This window comes from Aspergillus alliaceus (assembly GCF_009176365.1).
Source record: "Aspergillus alliaceus strain CBS 536.65 unplaced genomic scaffold BDW43scaffold_13, whole genome shotgun sequence".
NCBI classification, from domain to species: domain Eukaryota; kingdom Fungi; phylum Ascomycota; class Eurotiomycetes; order Eurotiales; family Aspergillaceae; genus Aspergillus; species Aspergillus alliaceus.
Window position 1 is genome coordinate 322669 of NW_022474696.1, and position 23930 is coordinate 346598.

Sequence of the window (23930 nt, forward strand, 5' to 3'; positions counted from 1 at the left end):
CATTCAAAACCTCGGTCCTCCACACTGCAGGCCAAAACTGAAAGGGTAATGATAGGTGCTTTGGATCACATCTCGTTACAATGAAGTCCGTTTCAGGTATATCTCTGGCTGCATTGACCGGATTAGCCTCTGCGGTGCCCTACAATCATGCCTCTTCAGCTTCGGCTTCGGCCCCGGGATCTGGCCCCACGGGAACCAGCTACGCCTCGGGCTTTGACATGACCACCAGCTGGGCCAACCTCAGTCCATACCACAGCGCGAAGACCTTCGGTGTTCCAAAGGGTGTTCCTGAAGGCTGTGATCTCTCGCAAGTGCACGTCCTTCATCGTCATGCTGAGCGATTCCCGACTAGTAGTCCTCTCGACGGCGTGGGGATGCAGGGGTTCGCCTCGAAACTTGCTAATTACACGAGAGATCACCCGCAGACTAAAGTGGGAAGTGGTCCGTTGAAGTTCCTCAATAGCTGGGGATATGTCATCGGTCAAGATACGTTGATGGAGAGTGGTGCCGCCACAGAGGCTACCTCCGGTGCTAACTTCTGGATTAAATATGGACGCCTGCTGTATGGCGCTGATAGCGACAATGTTTCGGGGTGGAATGAGTCGCTCAATGTTTACCAGAATGGGACTCAGAGGCCTAAGCCTGTATTTCGGACTACGGATCAGGCGAGGATTTTGGAAAGTGCCAGGTGGTGGTTGAGTATGTCTGCATCAACAATATGTGCTATCTGAGTGTTCGCTGATAGTTGCAGGTGGTTTCTTCGGCGATCGAGCTGCCAATAGCTCGGCAGATCTATATGATCTGGTCATCATCCCAGAAGAAGTGGATTATTTCAATAACACCCTGGCATCCTATGTATCTTGCCTAGGCGACATGACGGCCGGGTTAGTTCGCATCTCCCCAAAGTCCCCAGCTCTACTAACCAAGGCACAGAGACAAGACGGCCGAGAGGTTCATCGCAAGATATACTAAGCAGGCTAGATCCCGCCTCTCAGCCTTTGTCCCATCCGACTTCAATCTAACCGCCTCCGACATTTTGGCTATGCAGAACCTGTGTGTCTACGAACACACTAGCCTAGGCGGCTCATCATTCTGCTCCCTATTCACAGAGCAAGAATGGAAAGACTTTGCTTACAACGTTGACATCCAATATTACGGCGACTATGCGTTCGGCTCCGCGAGCGGTCGTGCCCAGGGGATCGGATATGTTCTTGAACTTGCGGCGAGATTGCAGGGTGAATTGATCACCACCAGTGATACTAGTATCAACTATACCTTCGACAATAACCTGGAGCAGTTCCCGCTTGGCCAGCCATTCTACATGGACATGTCGCACGATGATATCATTCTCAGCGTTGTTACTGCTCTTGGTCTCGATCATTTCAGATATGGTCCCCATGGATTACCTGTCGATATCGACCATGCCCCTGCCAATCGCACTTTCTCGCTAAGTGATATGACACCCTTCGGAGCCAGGTTCATATCAGAAATATGGACCTGTCCTACGAATGCTAAGTTCGACACGTTAGAGCCGGTGCTCTACATCAATCCAGATATTACAGAGGAGAAGACGGAGAGGTATATTCGCTTCTTGCTGAACGATGCACCTTTGCCATTGGGCGGACTCATTGGATGCGAAAAGAGTAAGAACGGATTTTGTGCCGTCAGTGGGTTTTTGAAAGGTGTGCCAAAACTCAAGGAGAATGCGAAGTACCAAGAGGCCTGCTTCGGCAAGTATCCCACCGGAAAGCAGGTTTGGGACGGCGTTCCTATATACTGATCAATGATCAAGTATCTGAATGATTCTCCATGTCCTACAAGGCACAGTGGTGTGTGTATGTACATTAATCGAAGGATGATAATCATAAACATTACATTAGGGCCATAAAGCGCAGAAGAAAACCAGGAAAATTCCAACTACCCAAGCCCAGGACATCTTCATCCTCTCAGCGCCATTCTTCACCCATTTAACCACTGTCTCGTTCTGGGGCTGAATATCCAAAGCCATGGTCGAGTTCACTCCATCGAACGTCCCCGAGAACGTAAGCTCAAAAGCAATATAAATCTCATCTCTGCTCGATGAATACTTATAGTCCGTACTCGTATTACCCGTTCCCACTAACCTCAAATCCAACGTGGTATTCGTAATGGACCCATTCATCCTCGTCCCCTGCGGCCAGTCCAAGGAAAGCTCATCAGACTGACACACTCGACCAGGTAAACGGACCAACCCTTTATCCCTGTATTTCGGAATATCCAAACCGTCAACGGATGTCGCATTAAACTCCACTCTATCGCCCGCCGTATGGCTTTCCGTCTGAATCCTCATAACATCCGCCGCTTCTCTCACCCCCCGACCTTCCGACGCAGGCCAAGCCAACGAAGTAATAACCCGGACCAAATCAGGCTCACTAGTACAACTCTTCCCCCAATTCAACCACGCATACGAGTCAGTAATATCCTCCACCGATTTATCCGACTCCCACGCCTTAAACCCGATGATAAATGGATTTGTCGGCCCAGTTGGATAAGGCGTCACTGGACCGACCCACGCGTATCCCAGAAGACGGAGTGTACCAGCTGCATCCCGGCAGTGAGACGTGCCTGTGATGTTGTACGCCAACGAAGCTTCGCCCTGGAAGAATGATCCGTCGTAGGTGGTCGGGTTGGCGCCGTCAACACTACCGCCTTCAGAGGTCCAGTTTCGGACGTTGGTCGGGATCAAATCGTCGCCGTAGAGGTAGCGGTGCTGTTCTGCGCCGCAGTTGGTTGCGCTGGAGCCTCCGCTGGTACTAGTACCTCCACTGTCGCTGTTCGAGTTACTGTCGCTATCATGATCGCCGCCGCCGCCACCTCTCCGCCCTACGACCTTGCTGGCGAGCGTTAGGAGAATCAGGGCCCGAATGAGGAGAGCCTTTGGGGGAAACATCCTGCCGGCCTGACTGACGCCCCTCCGCTGTTCACATTTTCCGGGGGAAATCCAGGAACGCATCGCATCCGTGCGATAGCCCTCTTTTAAGTAGGAACTCGGCTCGGGAGGATTGTTGGAAGAGTTCAGCTTTCGCTGGACGGTGTGCCAAGCGTCTGAATAAATTTTTCTTTCTCGTATTCGGTGAGGCTTTGCGCCGTGGCGATGGCATCTTATTGGTGTGATAACGTGAAGATTTCGGGTTAAGGGCACGCGGGCTGGGAATGTGACGGTCGTCTAAGCCGAAATGTGCGTGTTGGACCGCTGATCTGGTACTGGTGTGGTTAGATAGATTGGATCGTTTCCTTGGCTCTGTTAACCCGGTTATAGAATGGCTGATAATAGAGGTGAAATATCCCAGTGTGTCTAATTTCGGCATGGAAGTACAAGGGATATAGATTTTTTTTTTTTTTCTTCTGGATTGTACGTTAAGTGATGGTTTCTAGGCGTAGCTGTATTTTTATCTTGCGGTTATTGTTGTTTGTATGTTTGGCATCGAGTACTACAGGACTCCAATCGCTCATATCAGTCATAGGGATTTACGAACAGTTTTCGTGTGGACTATTCCTAAATGTCTTCTAAATGTCTTTTAGTTGAAGAATAGGTTAGGGTTGAGGGTTGAGGGCGGGAGCAGCTAACGTCAAATATATTGTTGTATTCAAGGAAATGTAGGTCAGTCCCAATGCGCCGAAAAGATTCCAGGGAACCGAAACACCTACCCCATCCCAGATAATGCCGCCATGTCCTGGCTTGGGTCGAAAATCTCTGATGCAGGACCTCCTCGTTGAATATGGTTCGTTGCTGCCTAAGGATTTCGAAGCAAAGGCCGAACTCAGCTATAACTACGCTTGGGTTACGGTCATGGGTAATTCCAGCTATAACTACACGAGTTCATTCAAATCGGACTCGATGTATGGTCTTTGGAGAATGGACCAGAAGAACTACTCGGTCTACCTGGCTGGCGACCAAACAAGCAATATTAACGAATTCTTCCTCTGAGCGGCTAGAGAGCTTCCCGCATGAAGGCCTGATGCCTCTTCTGTGCAGGACCAGTATCAGCCCTTTTCCGGGACTGGGATACTCACTCTATTAGGGAGTGCTGCCGGGGCATACGGTATCAGTTGAAGGTCGAACAGGAGAACGCCCCAAACGAGTCCAAGGAGATCATGAGCGCGAGTGTAGAGGCGGGGTATAAAGGGATTGTGTCGGTGCAGGACAGCGTGACCAGTACAACCGAGATATCAATCTACCTTCGGCCATGCAGGCCCACCTGTCTTGTGCGAGGGGGCGATCCAAGCGCCGCGGAAAAGCTCATGAAGGACCCGGAGAATCTGGAGAAGTTCGAAGCCTGGGTAAATAGTCGCACGGAGGGCGCCACGGACGCTCTCATCAACATCCGTGTAGAGCATTACAGAACACTGCTGCAACGCTGCCCGGATCAGTCCCGTCCTCATGGCCAACAACTTTCTGCTGCTTGAAAGTCTCTTGACAGGGAGATGCTTGACGAATGGTTGCAGATGTCCGTCAGCCGATGGAGCCCTGCTACCGGAGCATTTTACCCTATCGATGCCAGGTGTTGGTTCAGCGTCAGCGGGGTTAGTGTTTCGATCGAGCCTGTTGTGAGGCACTTCTGCACATTACATGAAAGGACTGAAACCAGATTCATGGCAAATTATGAGCCCTTATCCGGAATGAGGGTGGCGGTTGAATCTATGAATCGGTCTAAGATCAACCGTCAGATGAATCAAAACCCATTTCGATGCTCGTAAGTTTGAGAATATTAGGGCCTGCGTCAGCTGGGCCTGTTAGCTTCTATTTCAGAACAGGGTGTAGAGAAGTGCCCCTTAAGTCCCAATTGAGAAGCCTACCCTTTACATCATAAAGCCGGATGGCCAGAGCTTTGTTGAAGGGAGTGCGAAATACCAAACCTCCTGGCGACGGGGCAATACCAGGCAAAGCTGTTTGACAGCTCACTCTCCAAGAAGAGGACTGGTAAATTCGATTCGCTTAGAGTGGTAAGCTGAGGTTGCTACTCTTCCAGGCTACTTTGTTATCAAGTTGTATACAGGTCCAAGGGCCCAGAGGTGTGGCAGAATAGAGGACACTAGTTAGGTAGCTTCAAATGGCACTACTGTGCATTTCATTTGATTTCGTTCACTTCACACGAATGTCTAGCTCAGCCAATCACGGACAATTTACGTATAGTTCTGCTTACTCGAGTGGACTATACGCCTTGTTAAGGTAGATAATCATTGCCGGACTATAGTAGGTGGAAGAAGTCGGGATCCCGATCTGGAATGGCGGCGGCGGCCTCCGCAAGCCGATTTTCGGCTCCGATTTGTAAAGGAAACCTTCAGGGTTCATGTTTGGTCTTCTAACTGGACCAAAAGCGGGGAATAACCGGGTTGCACCGACCAGGTTACCGTGGTAGGGTAGGGTGACTCCCAAGTTACATTTATCTGTTCTTCTTCCAGTCTTTCCGCAATCCAACACCCTGCCAATTGTCACGCGGTCTCCTAACACACTGCATATTCTACCAGTCACAATGAAATCAACAAGAATTGGAAAGGGCGCTGAAATGCCCCTCGTGGGGTTTGGTTTGTGGAAAGTCCCGAAAGAAAGCTGTGCCGACGTCGTGTATAATGCGATTAAAGCCGGTTATCGCCTATTTGACGGTGCTTGCGGTATGACCTCCCCACTAGCATCGAACGACACTGGTTAATATATAGAACTGCAGACTACGGAAACGAAGCCGAGTGCGGAGAAGGCGTGGCACGGGCTATCAAAGAAGGACTTGTGAAACGAGAGGATCTATTCATTGTCTCCAAGCTCTGGAATACCTTCCATGAAACTGATCGGGTCCAAGAGATCGCCGCTAAGCAACTGACTGACTGGCAAATTGACTACTTCGATCTCTATTTAATTCACTTCCCCATCGCGCTAAAGTATGTGTCACCGGAAGTCCGCTATCCTCCCGGTTGGTGTTATGAGGGATCAAGTGTGCAGTCCTCGACGGCTAGCATCCAAGAGACCTGGCAGGCGATGGAGAAGTTAGTGGACCGGGGCCTTGTGAAAGAGATTGGGGTTTGCAACTTCTCGGGATCATTGTTGACGGATCTTCTGTGCTACGCACGTATTCGGCCTGCTGTCTTACAGATCGAGCATCATCCCTATCTGACGCAGGATCGGTTGGTCAGGTTTGCGCAGGGAGAAGGGATTGCAGTCATGGCGTTCTCGTCTTTCGGGGCGCAGTCGTACCTTGAACTGGGCAACTCGTCTGCTACGGCTAGTCCTTCTCTTCTAGTGCATCCGACCGTTGTTGCGATTGCTGAGAGGGTTGGCCGGACACCGTCGCAGGTGCTTCTCCGTTGGGCGACGCAGCGAGGAATTGTAGTTATCCCTAAGAGTACAAATGAGGGACGGATGCAGATGAATTTAGAATCAAGCGAATTTGAGCTGGAGGAGACTGATATCAAGGAAATTAGCGGACTGAACACTGGGCAGAGATTCAATGATCCGATGGAGGTAGGTTTCCCGGCTATATTTCTGTCCTCGAAGGTATACTAATTGAGAATCAGTTCTTGGGACGATTCCCAATTTATGCGTGATTAACACCTTGATTTGTCTTTGGAGAGTGTGCCGATTCCTCATTTCAACAATTGAGACCTCAGCGTATACCATTTGAGAGTACATCAGTCGCGGACATCGCTATGCGTAATAGGGTCCTCCCAACAAAAACACATATACCGAGTTTCTATGTTCTTCTCAAATACAGAGCTCGTTAGCTCTTACATAGTGCGTCCCATAAACTAGATACCAAAAAATAAGGGCACACAATCCAAAAAAAGCCTATCTCGCAACTTCACCATCATCTTCAAGCTATCCAGTACACTTCAAACCTCCAACCAAAGCAATCTCCCTTCTGATCCAAGATCACAACATCCAAATCTGCCCTTGCGCTTCTCACAGCCCTACTCCCAACCTGACCATAGTAGATCTTGTTCTATCTAATTTTAAGTTCTGGTAGTGAGCAATTGGAGGGAGATGGGGAGGGTTGGGGTAGGGCTGCATCTTGTGCGCTTATTGCTGCTGGAGTGTGGAAGATGGCTGCTGTGTAGCCTTCATGCGGGACTGTCCTGTGTTACTAGTAGTGGGTTGAGGGTTTGAGTGAGAGTATAAGATTTGGGTTGTGCTGTTTCTTAATGCATTTTGTTTAGTGTAGGTTGGTTGAGGAGGCGTGGGATGTGAGTAGGTGGACATTGATGGCTTCTTCGAACATAGAGGAGTGAGTTGGGGGATTTGATGGGTCTGCTTTTGTTACAAGTATGAAATGATGAAATTTACGGTACCAGAGATATACCCCACCGAAAAGCATAGCTATTAAGTAAACCATCTATGTACGAGTGAGGTAGAAGGGGCTGATTATCGTATACAAGTGGCTCGGAGATCCAAACTGCCCGCCGGGGTGGGGCGATGGGGGTGTATTCCGATATGATTAATAAACCCCAACGTAATCTGGATCAATTGAAAAGTAATCAGACTGTGCATTATATGAGAGGAAGGTATGATCCAAGACTCAGCAGCCCCTGAATGGCAAGCTATAAGTAGTATTATATTTTATTCTTCGGCACGCATAGCGCCTGTTGCACAAATCGGTGTAATTCTATGTCTCTAAAACCGTGATTATGGTACCTGAAAGTCGGTTTAAACCTCTTCTATACAATCTAGAATCATAAATGTGAATAGATCTTAATCAAGGGCCAATCTCGAAATTCGTCGCCCTAACCATCCTCCTCCAGTCCAGAACGACTCCTGATTCGGATGCCGTAGAGATAGAGCAGCAAGGGCATTGGGATGAGGACCGCAGCGACGCATCCGAGCACTGTACAGGCCCATTGAATCCCCAGAGAGTCGAACTATGACACACCTGTTAAAAATCACCTTCGAAAATCATATTGCAGTTCAATCCGAAAAGGACATGCCACTCACCATGTAAAAAGCAAACAGTGGAAATATAGCACCAGCCAATGACCGAAGGAACGTGTGCGCAGCGACAGCTGAAGCAGCTCTAATTTGCCATTATTAAAATAGTGGAACCTTCAGTCCGGGGGGGGGGTTAGACTTACCTCTTCGGTCGTGCCTCTACTAGATAGGCAATGGAGGACAAGAACATAGTCAGTAGGCCGAACCCGGTAAGAAGGCCTGATATTGTAGGAACTACCCATGATACGCTTCGCCGGTAGCCCGACCAACCTAACCAGAATAGACCTGCCGAGAAAGCGACTGCTCCAGGGATTGCAACGGGAAGACGCCACTCCGGCAACATCAGGCCTCCATTTCGCTCCATTTTCCGTAGGACCCATGGTTGCATTGCAAATACCCCTAGTGCGCCGAGTAACTGTCCCACGATGATTCCGATATAGGGCAACCCACCCACCCCAGGATTCATGTGATGGACCTGTTGAAAAATGAAGGGGTATGCGGTCAAGAAGAGATATAGGAGACCGTATACAAATGAAGCGAAAACGCTCATACACAGCACTATCGGGTCAAAAGCCAACATCTTCAACGGAAGACTGATATAGTTGGTAATGATTGATCGCATGTCAAGTTGGACTTCCTCATGCTTTGCACGCACGGACCAATCATCATGCTCTCGTCGTAATCTATAGGCCTTCCAAGACAGTAGGACTGGCTCGTATGTTTCATTTAGCGTAAGAAATAGAAGGACAAAAATAATGCCGCCTAAAATGCCTGGTATATATGCTGTCCAGCGCCAACCTAGATTGTCGTTCATCACAGTAAACCCACCGATGAACGGAGCTGTAAGAGGGCCCGTGAACACCATTAGACAGAACCCGACCATTGCAATCCCGCGTTGATGCGGTGGGAAGATATCCGCATAGACAGCCCCAGAAAGAGTCAAAGGGCCTGCCCCAAAGAATCCGGTAAAGTATCTCAGGATCATGAGCGATTGGAGGTCTTTTGAAACGGCGGTCGCGAAACAGAAGACGGTAAAGCCAAAGGTTGATGTAACCAGGGGAAGCTTTCGGCCTTTGAGCTCGGAGAAGGGAGCCCAGCATAAGGGACCCGTAGCAAACCCAAGGACGTAGAGAGAAACACCGAGCGTTGCAACTTCCCTGTCAATCTTGTACATCATGATCACGGTAGGTATTGCGGAAGTAAAGATGCTGCTTGCCATAGCCACGACCATTGTAAGAAGTCCTAACAAGACTGAGAGGTACACCCTGCGTTGAAGTCAACAGTTGTCCAAGCTCGGTCAAGGTCTACTCATTTAACCTACCGTTTCCCAATTGACCAGTTAAAAGGTATGGAGGGATCATCAGGGCCCTCAAAGTCGACATATCGTGTAGTCATTCTCGCGGTATTATAAAGAAGTAGGGCAAAATCATCAGAAATTATCAAACGAAGGAAGTTAGACGGAGTCTATGCATGAAGAATCCAATGAAGTGAAGGTATGCGCTAGCCTACTCGTGTAGCCCTTGTTCGAAATTGCTAGGCGTGCTTGTGCGGTGCCAGAATATGTTCGATTTGCCTCCAGGAGGGGACACACAGGAAGAAGAGGAACAAGACTTATGTTGCGTATTTTACACTAAACTAGACATGCCTCTTCCTTTCCTGTCATCGCTTATGATATTCTAATCAAACAAAGGAGAATTTCCGTCCCGATGTCCGATTGTTATCAAGTTCAATAATGTTTGAGCCTAGACACGTTCAGCCCCAGAGAGTCACCCGTAATTCACAGTAATAAGAGAACCGTATCTGTGAGTACTGGAGGCCCACTTCGTCATACATGGGCCATCTAAAGGCATATTTATGTAATGTAAAGTCAACAGAGCTGGACGCGGTCATTGAGCCACCTTAGGATGGGGCACGATCGAGCCGTCGGAATCCCTCCACAGCACCACGTTTGTTAGCCATGGCAGAGAAATTTTCATCCGTTCGTTGCAGAGTGCTAAGACATACTTTTGATAGGGTACGCTATGACAGACACATTCTAGTAATTATATACTATCCTATCGCCTACCTCAGCATAGTAGGCTTAGGGCTAGTTCCATCGCTTATCGAACACTCACTGCTGGAGGAAGCAATAGAAAAAAGTAAAGGGGAAAAGAAAGAAAGGGGAGATTCTCTATCTATTATAATTTGCCTTAAGCTCTAAATTTAGTGTTCTTTTATCTTTTAAATGTAGCGATATTTAAGAATCTCTCCTATCCACTCGTCCACTCTTATTTCATATACTTTTACTTAGGTACCCTACTCATAACCTTTCGTGTACATAATCATACTGTCTACACGCCCTTTACGGCAAGACATACATCACACCGCTTTATGAACTCATTTGATAGATTACAAAGCGGCTCCTCATTATTTCTATCTGTTCATGTATCTGACTTCACTATTTTCCTTTATATGAGTAATCATCGAGGAAAATGATTTCCTTTGTATGGCACAGCATATATATTGCCTTAGAATTAGATCGTCCTCGAGTTATGTGCCTGGTCCAATGAGTATAACTTTCATGCTGGAAGTTATGAGCCCGGAGGTTCTACAAAGAAATCTTATTCCTTGTTTCCTTCAGACTTGCATTGTCCTGTCTGCCTTTTGATATCTTTGTCTACAAAATCCCAAAGAGAATATACCACCAGCCAATTGATGTTCTTGGAGGAGCAGTCAACTTGCTCAGAGATCGAAGGCGTTGTTCCAGACATATAAATACCTCGTAGGAGTCTCGCAGAGTTTATACACAGCACAGCCCGAGTAAATCAAAAGATTCATAATTCTTCATTACTATAACCCAGTGATACTACTTTGCTTAACAATTTGGGTAAGTCATTAAACCCATTATTATACTGGGCCATTACGTCAAGACTAACATTTCTTTTCGAAACAGAGGGTAATACTGCGTTCAACGTTCCCGAGACCAGCATGTGTGTTCGATTCGTCTATACGACTATGCCAACTGTACTGTGAAGCCCAGACATACAATTGTAAAGGACGATCCTCAGCCGCCCTGTGGGGAGCCAAATTGCAGAGGGTATAAGGGCCAACATATGGGATAGTCCACGAGAAAAGGAGGGATGTGCCCTAAGTGTTAATTGAATGCATACACACAAACTTGCCTGATTGTACGGAATAGTTGATTGAAGCCACGGGGCAAAGACACTTGATGACCCCTGTCCTATATCCTGCAAACTAACATTATGCTATCTCCTAACTTCGGCAGTTTATATCCCTCCAGAATAGAGGGTGAAGTAGCTAAGAATGTTATGGCGGCTGCCGCCTAAATCAAGGTCCGATCTTACGAACCCAAGTGAGTCTCGGAGCCACCAAATGGTAGTATCAAATGGCAGGTGGTTTAGCCTTGCCCTGTATGAATAGTATAAACAATCCCACAGATACTAACCCTAATGCACTCCCGAATCCGCCATCGTCCCCCGTGTATATCCAAAACCCTGATAGATCGTTGAGCACCGTTTAAATAGCCTCGGAAATATAATACACGCTAAAACGACCATTTCAAACTATACTAGGCGCTTAGAGCCTTGTGTAGGCACCCCAGCAAAACAACCCCAATCTAATCTAACAAGTGCATCCTAGCCCTATATCATCGGCGCTAAGGTTATTCGGGCTTGTTTTGAGCGGTCTATAGTAGAATATTATGGCTCTACGGGACTATAAATACGCTCCAGCCCTTTTATCCAGCACCATATTATCATACTCTCAAGTTGTATTAAATTTGGCTATATGTACCGGCTCGGAGTTATCAGGCCCTTACCAGCTGACTGAAACGAACAGCAAGCGATGCACTGAGGGTATCATGTGTCCAATATCTTGGTGCAATTAATTTAAAAACCATCCCAATTCCCCGCATTTATCTGCAAAAAGAAAGTCAATTTAACAGTCTATCAAACTCTTCCTCCTTACATTTAATCCCTCAGTGCTTCCTTCCTCTCCAAACCCTCCCCCATCCTCAAAACCCTTGTCCAATGCCAACCACCTAATCGCACCACAATAATCACCTCAAAACCAAAATGCATCTCCCAACCCCCCGCTCCCTCCTCTCCACCCTCCTGCTCCTCCCACTCCCAACCCTAACCACCCAATCCCCCCTCACACCCTCGAAATCCGGCAACCCAGTAATTCCCGGCTGGTACGCCGATCCGGAAGCCCGCATCTTCAATTCCCAATACTGGCTCTACCCAACCTACAGCGCCGCCTACGAGCTCCAAACCTTCCTCGACGCCTTCTCCTCCCCAGACCTCCTAACCTGGACAAAACACCCTACCGTCCTCAACCTAACCGCCATCCCCTGGTCCACCAACCGCGCCGCCTGGGCCCCGTCCGTCGCCCGCTCCCCCTCCACCGGTGACTACTTCATGTACTTCGGTGCCGGCGACGGGGCGGGCATCGGCGTCGCTAAGTCCGTCTCTGGGGAGCCGCAGGGTCCGTTCGAGGATGCTCTTGGCAAGCCGTTGGTGGGGAAGACGGTGTTCGGGGCGGAGCCAATCGATGCGCAGGCTTTTGTGGATGAGGATGAGAGAGTGTGGTTGTATTATGGGGGATGGAGTCATGCGGTTGTCGTCGAGTTGGGGAGTGATATGGTTAGTCTTAAGGGAGAGTTTTTGGAGATTACGCCGAAGGAGTATGTGGAGGGGCCATGGGTTCTTAAGAGACAGGGGACTTATTATTTTATGTTTAGCGTCGGGGGGTGAGCTGTCTCTCTCTTTCTTTTCCTTTCTTTTTTTTTTGGGGGGGTGGTTGGTACTGGGAAAGTTAGGGCTGCCGCTGACGCTGATGGTGTTTTTGCAGATGGGGGGATAATTCTTACGGCGTGAGTTATGTTACGGGGGCTTCGCCGACGGGTCCGTTTTCGAGTACGCCGACCAAGATTCTGCGGGGAGATGACAAGGTGGGTCAGAGTACTGGGCATAATAGTGTGTTTACGCCCGATGGGAAGGAGTATTATATTGTCTATCATCGGCGGCCGGTCAATGACACCGAGCGGGATCATCGGGTGACTTGTATTGATCGGATGGAGTTTGATGAGCAGGGGAATATTTTGCCGGTTAGGATTACTACTGAGGGTGTTGACGGACGGCCGTTGGCTTAGGGTTTGGAAATCCGACTCGGTATAAATTCTGCTGAAGGTCTTGCTTTGTATTTTCAGGTTATGACTGCTCTTGAGTCTATGTATATACATAGGACCTTTTTCGTTTCCGTATTTTCTTTTTCTTTTGAACGCCGACGCCGTGGGTATCATAACTTCGTTTCTTAACGGAATCAATCAATATTCAGAACATCGAGCTGCGCTTTTTGCTGAGTTTGTTTTCGTCGGAATTGGTTCTCCGGAACCCGAAGAAGCTCTTTTTCGGGGCCAGCTTTTGTGGCTTCGGTGCTGCCGTTGACGGCGGTTGCATTGGCACGAATGCCAACGACGACTGTCTCCGGGTATTCCCGCCAGAGACTTGCATATACGGCCCGTGTCCGATATGTGGCACGGACGGGGCGTGGTGGTGAGTATGATAGTACCGCTGAGCCGGGCCCCCACGCCCGGCAACATTTGGCGGCTCTGCCTGCGGAGGTGATTGCGCAGGCCGCGGGGGAAGAGACGGGGTAGAGAAGCGTACTCTCTGTTCCTCCTGCCCGTAAAGCCTCTGGAGACGACGGGTTTCCTTATCGATCTCGGCCTGGCGCTCGGCCTGACGTTTACGGCGGGCCTGCTCTTCTCTTTCAAGAAGCTTTTTGGTCCGTCGCTCCGCTTCTTTCTCCTGTTCCTGCTGCTTGCGTCGTGGGGGATTTTCAATAGCGGGCTCTTCTAGGATTGACGGCTTTGAGCTTGCGTTGAGTGCCCCAGATGCCGTTGAGACGGGTTGTTTATCTTTCTTAGCTGCGGGGGTAGGGTTGTTTCCATTGGGAATGTTCGCAGCAACCACAGGAGGACTGGGGCCTGCAGAGATCGGCGTCGTCGCAGATCTCTCCAGCCTGAACGCATCTTTCATCGGAGTAAAATACACATCGCGAATAGTCACTGCCCCCAACAAGAGCACAACCTCCAAACCCTTGAAATCCTCCATTTCCACCCGATACAGATTTGGTTCGTAGAGTGTCAATTCACGCAATGCCTGGAAAATAGAAACGGTGATATCTGGCTCCTTGTTCTTGGCTTTTGACTCGGATAACGAAGTGGTTTTCCCAGAACACAGGCATGTCAGGTCCTTCGATAGCTTACTATCCTTCCGCCAGCTGAAGCGAAGCTTGGGCGTGGTATCTGCCGCCGCAGGGTCTGTTTGTGTCCGGTCAAGAGTCGAGCTAGAGGGCTGTCGGAAGGATTGCTGTGGCATTTCAAATGACCAGGTCGCGGGACTGTTCCATGTCTTCGGTTTGTATTCCACGGTAACCTGCTGGTCAGGGTTATAGAGATGGACGGTGAAGCGCGTTGGGAGGATTGGCTCTGGCGACGGGGTGACGCCGCCGTTTTGGCGGATGGCATCTGCGGAGAGACTGGGTTGTGTCCATTCGGGGATGAGCAGGACTTCGCCATAGACGATGTCCGGCACGTAGGGATCAACTAAAGCGGCGGCGTAGCGATTCTTGGATGAAGGAGTCGCGGGGTCAGGATGCCGGAGAGTATATGCAGGTGTAGGCTCGCTACCATGATAAGAGTGATAGATAGTCCAAAGGAACTTTTGTTGCGTTTTCTTGATGAAGAAGGCTGGCCAGTCATGTTAGTATGACTTGACCTGAAGGTTGAACGTAGCTACTACATACCGGGGAGGTTCTCGTCGAGCATTGTTCATGTCACTAATAATTTCCGTGGTTCTGGTTGTTTTTCAAATATCCAATGCCGTCCAGGCCCGTTTAAGGATCTGGGGCCGATGCCATGAAGCTTGGTATAAGAAGGTGGTTGAATTGGAGACGCGCGGAATGACACGCGTTTCTGCCTGAGGCCGTCAGGGGTCGCTGCGCCACGCGATTGCTAAAAATAGACGCCATATGCGGGACTACAGTAGTGGGAGATAGGCAGCTATATAAACAATGATTCTCGTACATACGCAAGTCTTGTTATGGCAGTATCCATCCAGCGGGCTTAGCATACGACTGCATACTCAAGGCATCCATATTATTGAAAATGTCTCTCTATGTCCCTATTCTACGGCGTGTGAAGGATGGCCGGTGATGACGAATCATTGGTAGATCAGCATCTCACTCAAACACTCTATCAATTCTGTCGCCTTGACTGCGCCGCAAATATGATTGTTCGGTGTGAATCTGCATTGAAGTGAATTGAATCAAGATATTCAACTCGGGGGTCTTGGATTCAAACCTTCACCGTAAATATCTAGCGGAGACAACATTATCCTTCGCTTCCAAACATAGTCACGGAGCCCAAACTTGTTAACGGAACCAGTATATGACCTCGCGCTTATCAGAACACTGGATTGTATCCATTTCACTTTGGTATGGAAGAATGGAAGGCTATATAGCAGCTTTGCGCATGAAACCTAACGATCTGCCCCCTTGTATGATGCAGCTTGCTTCCTTGGGCATGACTAGATATGTGCAGAAGTACCTATCTTGGTGCACTGAGCAGCTTCATAGTGTCCTATTATCCCTCTGTCAAATCAGGTTGACTCTATGGTCTGTCGCGATCAAACGCTTATGGGGGTCAACTGAGCCAGTAATATATCGCACTAGCTAAATGAAGGTCAACACTAGTCATGACTTTTAGATTCCGGCTTGATTTTCTTTAGAAGTTAAAAGGGGGATAAATGGTTATTGGTCACTCGTTCTCTATCTATTTCCCAGGGATATTTGATGATTGGACAATCCTGGCTCTCATTGCGTCCGTTAGTACGTACCTCGTATCTGATAGGTTGAACACATGCGCAGCATCTTGGATTCCATCCGGCCAATAGAAGGGATACTGCAGTTTCAAGGCAGTGGCTTTTACTAGAGACTTACATGTATCAGCGTGTTGTCAGTCATATGCCAAGTTAGTCAAACTGCTAGTTAGTGAGCTCTCTTTGGCCAGATTTGCTTTGTAGAAAGTATTCTACAGCTTCGAGATGATAACTAGAAGAAAATCTCCCCCGATGGGGTGAATTGCCCGTCGATCAATATTCAATCGTACTTAGTTCTCCGTAAGTGATATTATTCCTTTACGGAATCGCTGATTTCTCTACTGGAGACATTGGGACACTTCGGAGACGGGAGGAATCCCCCGACCAACAGCGCCTCCGGCTCGTCCGTCAGTTCCTCGATCTGGATGAGGTCCCTAGAGAATGGGGCACCCTCGAAGGTTACGTGCCGCTGTCACGTATACCCACGGAAGAGGAAATCAGTGCAATTCTTCGTTCCTGGCGGCCTGATGGTCTGCGTTGGAGAGGATATCGCAGTTGGGAAGTCTGGGAAGAACCGATCCTCCTCCGGACACTATGACCCAAAGGATGACAAGAAGATGGATCAATGGGTGAGCGCGTCTGAGGGATTTGAAGACGTAGCCTATTGGGTATGCTTAAACGATGCGAATCTTTAACACTTCGGTTCTGATTGGCAGCGCATGTATGAAATCCTGCCTGAATTTGGCCAACCGCCGCTCGATACCGACGAACGCCTACCCCGGAATTTTCGCATCGGTACGAGCACAGTTCAAGGAGTGGCTCCCAAAGGTAAAGGCGATGGAACCTGATGTGTGGAAGAAGGATCCGCATCGTTTTGTTGAGCTCAACGCGGCTGGCCTCCTCCGGAGGGTAGCAACAAAACACGTTCTTCTCGCGGATCGGGAGGCTTTCGAGACGGATCGCTTACGCCTGATATACCTAGATAGGAAGCGCAATATCATCTGGAAGACGTGCGTGGACGCCGATGAACAGACTATTACAGACATTATCATGTCCTGGTTTGAGCTGGCGGACCCTCTGGAGATGCAGGAAGGTACTACAGGTGAAAGGTACCGTGTTACCGGTGATTTGGGGAGAGAATGATATTAATTGGCCGAGGCGGACATGGGTGATCCTTGAGCCTTTGTCTTCTTGCATATATTTAGTAGATTTCGTCGATCGTAATTTGGTTTTACGTAGAATCGTTCGTGCACGTGGGATCAGGTATAAGTTCTGAAGACTGTCGTTCTTGTACAACCGCCATGTATTAAATCAGAAAGACAAATATGCAGCCGTTCTAACTCTTTATATGAAGCCATGGACGAAGTATTCAACACTATCTACAAAAGATCAAATATGCGGAGGATATTGCCAACAGCTCATACGCGGACACCGTCCACTTCTTTGCCCTCTGGAACCTTGGCTGCTTCACGTTCAGCCGTGCTCAATTGCAAACCCTGGTCATCCCAACCCTGCGTTCCTTTCTTGTACAGGGCCTTCTGGGTCTCCCGGTCAGGTGCAGGCCCTTCTTTACCACGACGTTCGCGAGATGAGATAGTCTCAACAATTGTTGCATCGTCGCCCTCTAATTCATGGTCTTCCACGTCAGTCGTGTGGCGCTCAGAGGAGAATTCGTAGGTACGGTATTCGGTGTTGACCCAACCCGTTCCTTGTCACTGATTAGCCACTTTCTCCTTTGCGATCGCAAGATATATAACTCACCCTGATATTGACTGCTGTCCTCCCAGTCCTCGGTGAAATAATGCAAGAATCCACCATGGGTCACAACAACGATCTCCTTCTCAGGTCTCGCCTTCAACCACCGTCTAGCCTCGCGAGCGCGCTTCCTGATTGCGGCATGATTCGGAGCATACCGACCAGTCTGGTTTCCGGTTAACCGCCCGTCCCAATATTCAATGCCACACTATGACCTCCGAAGAGATAAGAAGCCAACGCACCTTATTGTTCCACCCCTCATGCACCAATGCCGAGTCAACGGGCAATCCCTTCTCCTCCATCTCCTTCCGCAAAACTTCCGGATCGCTGCCCGTGTCGCAAGGAACGTCGCTGGTTTCTTGCACGTCCGGGAGCAAAATCAACTTTGTGTCCTTGCGCGCTTCGAAGACGGGTCCGAAGCTCTGCAATGCGGTGTAGATGGTACGGCGGAGAGGGGAGGCGGTCACGAGCTCGACCTTATCATGGAAGGGGAATTTTTCGGAGAGTTTGCGACATTGTTCGTTGCCTAGGTCGGTGAGGAGAGGGTCGTGGATGACATGGTTTTCTGTGCAAAGATTGTGGACGCCCTGATTGATACATTAGATGAACTCTAGTTTCGTAGTATGTTGTAGCGAATGTACCTGGGCATGGCGCACGCAATGGATAACAGGAGGCATTTTGATTTCCGCGTCTATAGTCTATTGATGCTGAGATCGACCGGTCAGTTAGGAGACCGAGAATTTAAACGTGGGGTAGCGGGGCAGCGATAAGGCGTCGGGCGTAGAAGTACCTCTCTATAAATTTAATTTATTGAACGAGAAGGAAGGACGGAAATGTCAATTTATATCCACCCTACTAAAAAGCGGAGAAATCATTCAGTCCACTGTCAGACTCAGGTCCAATGAATCCAATCCCAGGCGGAGGAGGCACACCGTGCAGCCGAAATTGGACGCTTCGTGTTTTCTTAGCGGATGACTCTTGACGTTGGTGGGTCTCGTATATACTTCTATTAGGGTATCGTAGTATGCAGGTATGAGAATATAGTTCCAGAGAACAAATTGTGTAAAGGCAACGACTTGTGAGAGATATAAGAGAACCAGGTTATTTATAAAAATCTATTCAGGAACAGAGGTACAGAAGGTGATTTGATTGAGTCACTGCCGGAGGAAAGTTCTCCGATCGTTTGACTTCCTCAGGCAACGGCGCTGATCACGAGGCAACTTTGGCGGGTCTGGTGTCTATCAATTACTAACATCGAGGCCCACATAGTTACTACTTCCTCTATCCTTCTAGACCATTCACCATTCACCATACACCAAGGGCTTTAATTAGACTGAGTGATTTACCAGAGTCCTCACTTGGAAGAGGATGAACTCTATAAGGCATCTATTTCAGAGAAGAAGAAAAAAGGCTGTGATCCGATGGTATCATCAGAGCCACATTTTACTCCTGGCTGGCGATATTACTAACAACCAGTGAGCATATCTCTCAGCTAATCAACACATCTAGCCCAAGGCAATAGTCGCAGTAAATTGGAACTTTACTTTATGGTAGGGTATTCTTCTGGTTCTTCATGATAGTGGAGATCGTCATAGTTTCTCGTCAGAATTGAAATGATCGCAGCCAAATCTGCATCATGTGAGGCCTTGATCATGGCGTATTCCCATCAACAACTCTAGCCCCCAACAGACCCATAGAACAAGCCATTTGGTCCAGCCAAGAGGCATCACGCACTATAGCGCCAGTCTCGATTATGCGAGTGAGTCCTGGAGAAACGCGAAATAGCGGGACAGGAGTCATTGCGACTCTGTCTTCTAAGTCATGCGAAAGGACAAGGGCACTCTCGACTCCATGAAGCAAGAGTGTCGGGGCGTTCAGGGTGTCCTCCTGAGAGGCCATGCTATTTTCCCTTGCCAAATCGGCAGTGATGAGATCTTTCAATTCACTTAAAAGCAACTGCAGCTCTTTTCGTGAGTCAAGGATTCGCGAAAGCAAATGAAACGCCTCACGATCATTCGGTACTCTGCTCTGTAGCTGTGCTTCATATGTATATCGTGGAAACTTAACGAACTCCGTAAAGATACGCTCTGTCACGTCCACAAATGCCGCATCGTTACCGAGCTTTTGTGAGTCCTCGCTTCTAATCCTCTCTGCTAGTTGTTGCCATTCTTCTTTCTCCAGAAAGCATGGCTGTCCGCGTTGCAAGGCGTACGCGATCAGGAATCCGCGGAAAAAGATATAGCAAGCGCGTGCAAACCCATAGGTATGCGCCTGTGCACCTAGTTCCTCCATTATTGCTTCAACGCCTTGAGCATGGTTCAACCATCCATCTGGGATAGTTTGCACGCGCATCTCGTAGATGGAGAGCAGGATGATGGCACCAAGTACTTCGGCCTTGTTTGAACTCTGCTCCAAGCTGGAAGCCTGGCGGACTGCGTGAATGGCATGATTGTATGTGTGTCGGCCGTTATTTAGAAGGGATTGTTCCATGCCTGAGATTTCCTGAAATACGAGGCTTACACAGTGAGCGGCAGCAGCAAGGTAGAAGCTTCTATCAGCGCTGAAGTTAATGTGTGCAGAGAGATTTGGATAATCCGTTGCACGGAAGCTATTGATTTCGTGGAATATAGGAAACGCATTGGTGATAAATCTCATGAATGAGACGGGTTGATGCTGGGCAGGCTGATGCTGCTCGTCATCAGAAGGGACAGCTTGACGAAGCTCGTTTGCACCATCAACGGAAGACCTTGGGCTTGTTGATAACTGATGCCGACGCTCTAGGGCTGGCCTTTCATCTTGGAAACGGTAGGTCCGCCTGTATCCCGGACAAGGGCGACGAAATTTCAGGCATTGTGAGCATTGCGGCTTTGCTTGATCACACTTTACTTGTTAGACGACAGTATCTAGTACTACGTATGGAGGTTGACATACCTTAATACGCCGCTCCCGGCATAGTGCACATCCAGTACTATGAGGAACGCCGACCATTCTCAGTCAGTCCGTCACCTAGGGTCAAATATTCCAAGGGCAAGTGTCCCGGTAGAATTGGATAATGAGTATTTGATCCATAGGTAGGGCTGGAGATTGACGACATCCGCCAATTTATGTCGCCGTCAAGGAAAGGGCCCGTCGTATAACCTTCTGCGATCTATACCAGTTACGACGATAGCTCGAATTACCAATCTTCCTCTTTCTCTAGCTTTGCTCCGACAATGGCAACCATTTCCAATCCTGTCCAGCGTACAGAACCACTTGATGGCCCTTTTCTTGACTCCCATCGTATTAGATCGGCCCCACTGTTCATCCTGATTTCTACTTGTAGTATACAACCCGGTTCGCCAATAATCGCGATAGCACCTGAGGCTGAAAAAAAAAATGGCCCCCATGGTCCCGTTATAGGTCAATCATTGGCGATTTATCCCGGGTAAGGGTCCAATAGATCACAATATATCGTACTTGACAAGAAACCGTATATCTTCACGAGCTGTCAGATAGGAACGAAGCACGTAACGGCATATATGGAACAGGTCTAAAGGTCCGATCAGCAATATGGTTGGTGTTTAAATGTACGATGATTCTATTTTAAATCTGCTACCTTGACGATCAGCCGGGTTTAGGGTTAGCGGACCTTTAAGACGAGATGAGCTCGTGTTTCAGCGCATTAGTGGGGAATTTCACGAGAGAGGAGGAACGAACGGGGTTTAGCTCGGTTCTTTTTTTGGTCAGCAGTTCGGGGTCGTATTATCATGGTCTAATTTATTTGATGCTATACCGGAGAGGTAGGTAAATGGTAAGTACTAACCTAACGTTATATACCACACTACGTTAGTCGTTACTGTGATTTGGGCGTTGAGCTGAAGAACGAGAAGGAAGCATTACACAATTACACTAGTTTGGCCTTTCTATTCAAGTCTAGCTAGTAGAAAATATTTAATATAGTGGTGATTGTGGAATAAGTCCATATAACATCTTCTCATGACCCTCATTGATAGGATAGACCTATCGCCGACCGCGCTAGTTACCTCATTTATCCCCGTTATTGTCATTCTTAAATTTATTCTTCCCTTTTCCTAGACTCACTATCTTGCCCTAATTTGTCTATTAATTGCGACCGCATAGTATGGGGGCATAGTATTAGTACTTCATCGTTCATCATATGATTCTTCGCGTTCAGCGAATGTGCGCCCTTAACTAATGGCTATTATACCTTCTCGTGCTAATCAATCCCTATATTGTCGCTAGGGCTAGTTTTTACTCCCAAAAGTTTTAATAGAATATGCATTGATAGAACCTAGAATATAAGTGCCTCTATAGAAACCTATAAAGTTCAATATGGGCTCTTATGGCTATTCCAGGTTTGCTTGTATTACCCTGTGGCTGTATATATTGGCAGCACAGTCCTTGTCTTTCTATTCAAAGGGAATGACCCTTCGGGACCTCATTGTGAAGTATCCCTTTGGTACATTCATACAGGAATTCAAGATATGGGATCGAATCACTTTAGATGCAATATGATTTCAATCTTGTTTTGTTAATCCAATTTGATTGAAGCCTATATGGAACATAAAACAAAAGATGGTATTGACACGAACATGACTAAGAGAAACACAGCAAATCTCGAATGCCCCTAATAATCCAATGATCGTTCCAGCAATCCTCTCAATTCATTCTTCTCCGCCTCTAATTCCTCATTGAGATTGGGTGCGAGCATCAAAACCCGCTTTTGCGGGAGAGTTCCCTCCACCAGGGATTCGATATCCGACGACTTGAAACCGAGATCCTTCAATCCACGGGGCTGATCGCCCAGCTCAACTAGAAACTTAGCGATCGCTTCACCAAGCACTTCACCCGCGCTTTCGCGCTTGACATTCGAGACGTCCACACCGAAAGCCTCGGCTGCTGCGAGATGGCGGTCTGGGTTGGATGCGGCGGTGAACCGGAAGACGGCGGGCGCGGTGACGGCGACTGATACACCATGGGGGATGATCGGATAGTCGACTTCATATCCGGCATGCTTGTAGCCCGGGTTCTGACTAGAGATAGGATAGCTCATGCCGTGGCAGAGATGAACACCGGCATTACCAAAGCCGACACCGGCCAGTGTCGCGGCCAGGAGCATTTTGGACTGGGCCTCGAAATCATCGGGGTCCTTGACGGCTCGGGGTAGATATTTGATAGTGTCGCGAAGAGCTTGCAGGGAAAAGATGTCGGAAATCGGATTCGCACCCTGGTATGCGGGACGGTTGAGAGGGTTAGTTGGGCGGGGAGTACGCTCGTTGTAGGGAATAGCCGTCCATGACTCTAGGGAGTGGCAGAGGACATCTAGACCAGAAGCAGCGTGTACGGCGGACGGCATTGTTCGTGTGTTAAGGGGATCACAGATTCCCAGGGTAGGCTTCAGATTTCGGTGGGCAATACCGGTTTTGGCTTTCTTCGAAACGAGGTCGAAGATGGCGGTTCCGGTTGTCTCTGACCCAGTACCCGCTGTGGTCGGTACAGCTACTAGGGGCTTCAATTTCCTGTCCACTGGGAGACCCTTGCCAAGGGGTGCATTGACAAAGTCCAGGAAATCAGCATCGGGATAGACCGTGTAGAGGTTCATGAGCTTTGCGGTATCAATAACCGACCCGCCACCTGCGAATGTTATCACCCTGTTCAAAGGGAGGCTGGGAGATACTTACCCACTGCAAGGAATGCATCGGGGTTATATGGCTTTGCAAAAGCAATTGCCTCTTTGACGCTACTTCAATCAGTGCATAATTCATCAGTTTACTTAGAGCGACTCACGAGTAATCCTTGGGTTCCACCCGAACCTTATCGAATACTGTGAATTCGATCCCTTCCCGGCTCAACCCTTCCACCGCTTGTTTCATGGCGTCCAGCTTGGAAACATTCTCATCCGTGACAATACAAACTCTTTTCGCTTGCATATTAGCAAAGTCCATTCCGACTTCTTTTGTAGCGCCTGGACCGAATCGAATGCTAGAGGCGGCCATTTCGAAGGCGTATTCTTTCTCGCGTGACGGGTCCACGGGGGTAGCCATATGACGACGGACGTGGTCCGCTAGAGTCGGAGAGCGGTGGTGGTGATGATGATGATGATTCGGATTCGAATGGCACGGGCAGGATGGCGGGTGAGTATATTGGACGGTACGCAAGAGATTGAGAGCTCTGTTGGCGGCCGAAGGGGCCACGCGGATCGAAGGGGCGACCATAATGCGGGGAAGGGATTATTATATGGGGGTCAATACGACTGAGTATTGCGAACAAAAGGACAATGTCTATATATAGGGATTGAACTGGGAGGGCGAAAAAAAAGATATACTCAGAGAGCATAGACA

The 23930-nt window shown here is 48.6% G+C and overlaps 12 protein-coding genes across 12 annotated transcripts; 6 read left to right on the forward strand and 6 right to left on the reverse strand.

Annotated features, from left to right (window-relative positions):
* Positions 1-9: 9 nt before the first annotated feature.
* BDW43DRAFT_41664 (histidine phosphatase family protein) lies at positions 10-1828 on the forward strand. The gene is made up of 3 exons (XM_032050030.1): positions 10-699; positions 752-884; positions 934-1828. The coding sequence occupies exons 1-3, from the start codon at positions 81-83 to the stop codon at positions 1778-1780; spliced, it is 1599 nt and encodes a 532-aa protein (XP_031902000.1). The 5' UTR covers positions 10-80; the 3' UTR covers positions 1781-1828.
* Positions 1829-1876: 48 nt separating this feature from the next.
* Positions 1877-2929, reverse strand: BDW43DRAFT_299111 (uncharacterized protein; the record flags this gene model as incomplete). The annotated part of the gene is made up of 1 exon (XM_032044674.1): positions 1877-2929. The coding sequence occupies one exon, from the start codon at positions 2927-2929 to the stop codon at positions 1877-1879; it is 1053 nt and encodes a 350-aa protein (XP_031902001.1).
* A 771-nt stretch (positions 2930-3700) lies between these two features.
* Positions 3701-4446, forward strand: BDW43DRAFT_309539 (uncharacterized protein; the record flags this gene model as incomplete). The annotated part of the gene is made up of 2 exons (XM_032046720.1): positions 3701-3879; positions 4062-4446. The coding sequence occupies 2 exons, from the start codon at positions 3701-3703 to the stop codon at positions 4444-4446; spliced, it is 564 nt and encodes a 187-aa protein (XP_031902002.1).
* Positions 4447-5513: 1067 nt separating this feature from the next.
* BDW43DRAFT_309540 (NADP-dependent oxidoreductase domain-containing protein) lies at positions 5514-6576 on the forward strand (the record flags this gene model as incomplete). Its single annotated transcript, XM_032046721.1, has 3 exons — positions 5514-5652; positions 5706-6493; positions 6547-6576. 3 exons carry the CDS (start codon positions 5514-5516, stop codon positions 6574-6576), a joined length of 957 nt encoding a protein of 318 aa, XP_031902003.1.
* A 1173-nt stretch (positions 6577-7749) lies between these two features.
* Positions 7750-9346, reverse strand: BDW43DRAFT_299113 (MFS transporter; the record flags this gene model as incomplete). Its single annotated transcript, XM_032044675.1, has 6 exons — positions 7750-7884; positions 7958-8036; positions 8095-8426; positions 8481-8713; positions 8780-9216; positions 9273-9346. The coding sequence occupies 6 exons, from the start codon at positions 9344-9346 to the stop codon at positions 7750-7752; spliced, it is 1290 nt and encodes a 429-aa protein (XP_031902004.1).
* Positions 9347-11931: 2585 nt separating this feature from the next.
* BDW43DRAFT_41721 (glycoside hydrolase family 43 protein) lies at positions 11932-13194 on the forward strand. Its single transcript, XM_032050031.1, has 2 exons — positions 11932-12701; positions 12803-13194. Exons 1-2 carry the CDS (start codon positions 12025-12027, stop codon positions 13101-13103), a joined length of 978 nt encoding a protein of 325 aa, XP_031902005.1. The 5' UTR covers positions 11932-12024; the 3' UTR covers positions 13104-13194.
* Positions 12995-15001, reverse strand: BDW43DRAFT_41731 (uncharacterized protein). Its single transcript, XM_032050032.1, has 2 exons — positions 14762-15001; positions 12995-14705 (listed from the first exon to the last, which is right to left on the reverse strand). The coding sequence occupies exons 1-2, from the start codon at positions 14781-14783 to the stop codon at positions 13285-13287; spliced, it is 1443 nt and encodes a 480-aa protein (XP_031902006.1). The 5' UTR covers positions 14784-15001; the 3' UTR covers positions 12995-13284.
* Positions 15002-16515: 1514 nt separating this feature from the next.
* On the forward strand, positions 16516-16977 carry BDW43DRAFT_309544 (uncharacterized protein; the record flags this gene model as incomplete). The annotated part of the gene is made up of 1 exon (XM_032046722.1): positions 16516-16977. One exon carries the CDS (start codon positions 16516-16518, stop codon positions 16975-16977), a length of 462 nt encoding a protein of 153 aa, XP_031902007.1.
* Positions 16978-17082: 105 nt separating this feature from the next.
* On the reverse strand, positions 17083-18728 carry BDW43DRAFT_271188 (uncharacterized protein). The gene is made up of 4 exons (XM_032041393.1): positions 18231-18728; positions 17832-18176; positions 17596-17755; positions 17083-17542 (listed from the first exon to the last, which is right to left on the reverse strand). Exons 1-4 carry the CDS (start codon positions 18264-18266, stop codon positions 17253-17255), a joined length of 831 nt encoding a protein of 276 aa, XP_031902008.1. The 5' UTR covers positions 18267-18728; the 3' UTR covers positions 17083-17252.
* A 511-nt stretch (positions 18729-19239) lies between these two features.
* BDW43DRAFT_309546 (Zn(II)2Cys6 transcription factor) lies at positions 19240-20577 on the reverse strand (the record flags this gene model as incomplete). Its single annotated transcript, XM_032046723.1, has 2 exons — positions 19240-20469; positions 20521-20577. 2 exons carry the CDS (start codon positions 20575-20577, stop codon positions 19240-19242), a joined length of 1287 nt encoding a protein of 428 aa, XP_031902009.1.
* A 1273-nt stretch (positions 20578-21850) lies between these two features.
* On the forward strand, positions 21851-22160 carry BDW43DRAFT_41780 (uncharacterized protein). Its single transcript, XM_032050033.1, has one exon. The coding sequence runs from the start codon at positions 21922-21924 to the stop codon at positions 22102-22104; it is 183 nt and encodes a 60-aa protein (XP_031902010.1). The 5' UTR covers positions 21851-21921; the 3' UTR covers positions 22105-22160.
* On the reverse strand, positions 21987-23692 carry BDW43DRAFT_271192 (hydroxyacid-oxoacid transhydrogenase). Its single transcript, XM_032041394.1, has 3 exons — positions 23377-23692; positions 23271-23329; positions 21987-23223 (listed from the first exon to the last, which is right to left on the reverse strand). Exons 1-3 carry the CDS (start codon positions 23631-23633, stop codon positions 22217-22219), a joined length of 1323 nt encoding a protein of 440 aa, XP_031902011.1. The 5' UTR covers positions 23634-23692; the 3' UTR covers positions 21987-22216.
* Positions 23693-23930: the final 238 nt, after the last annotated feature.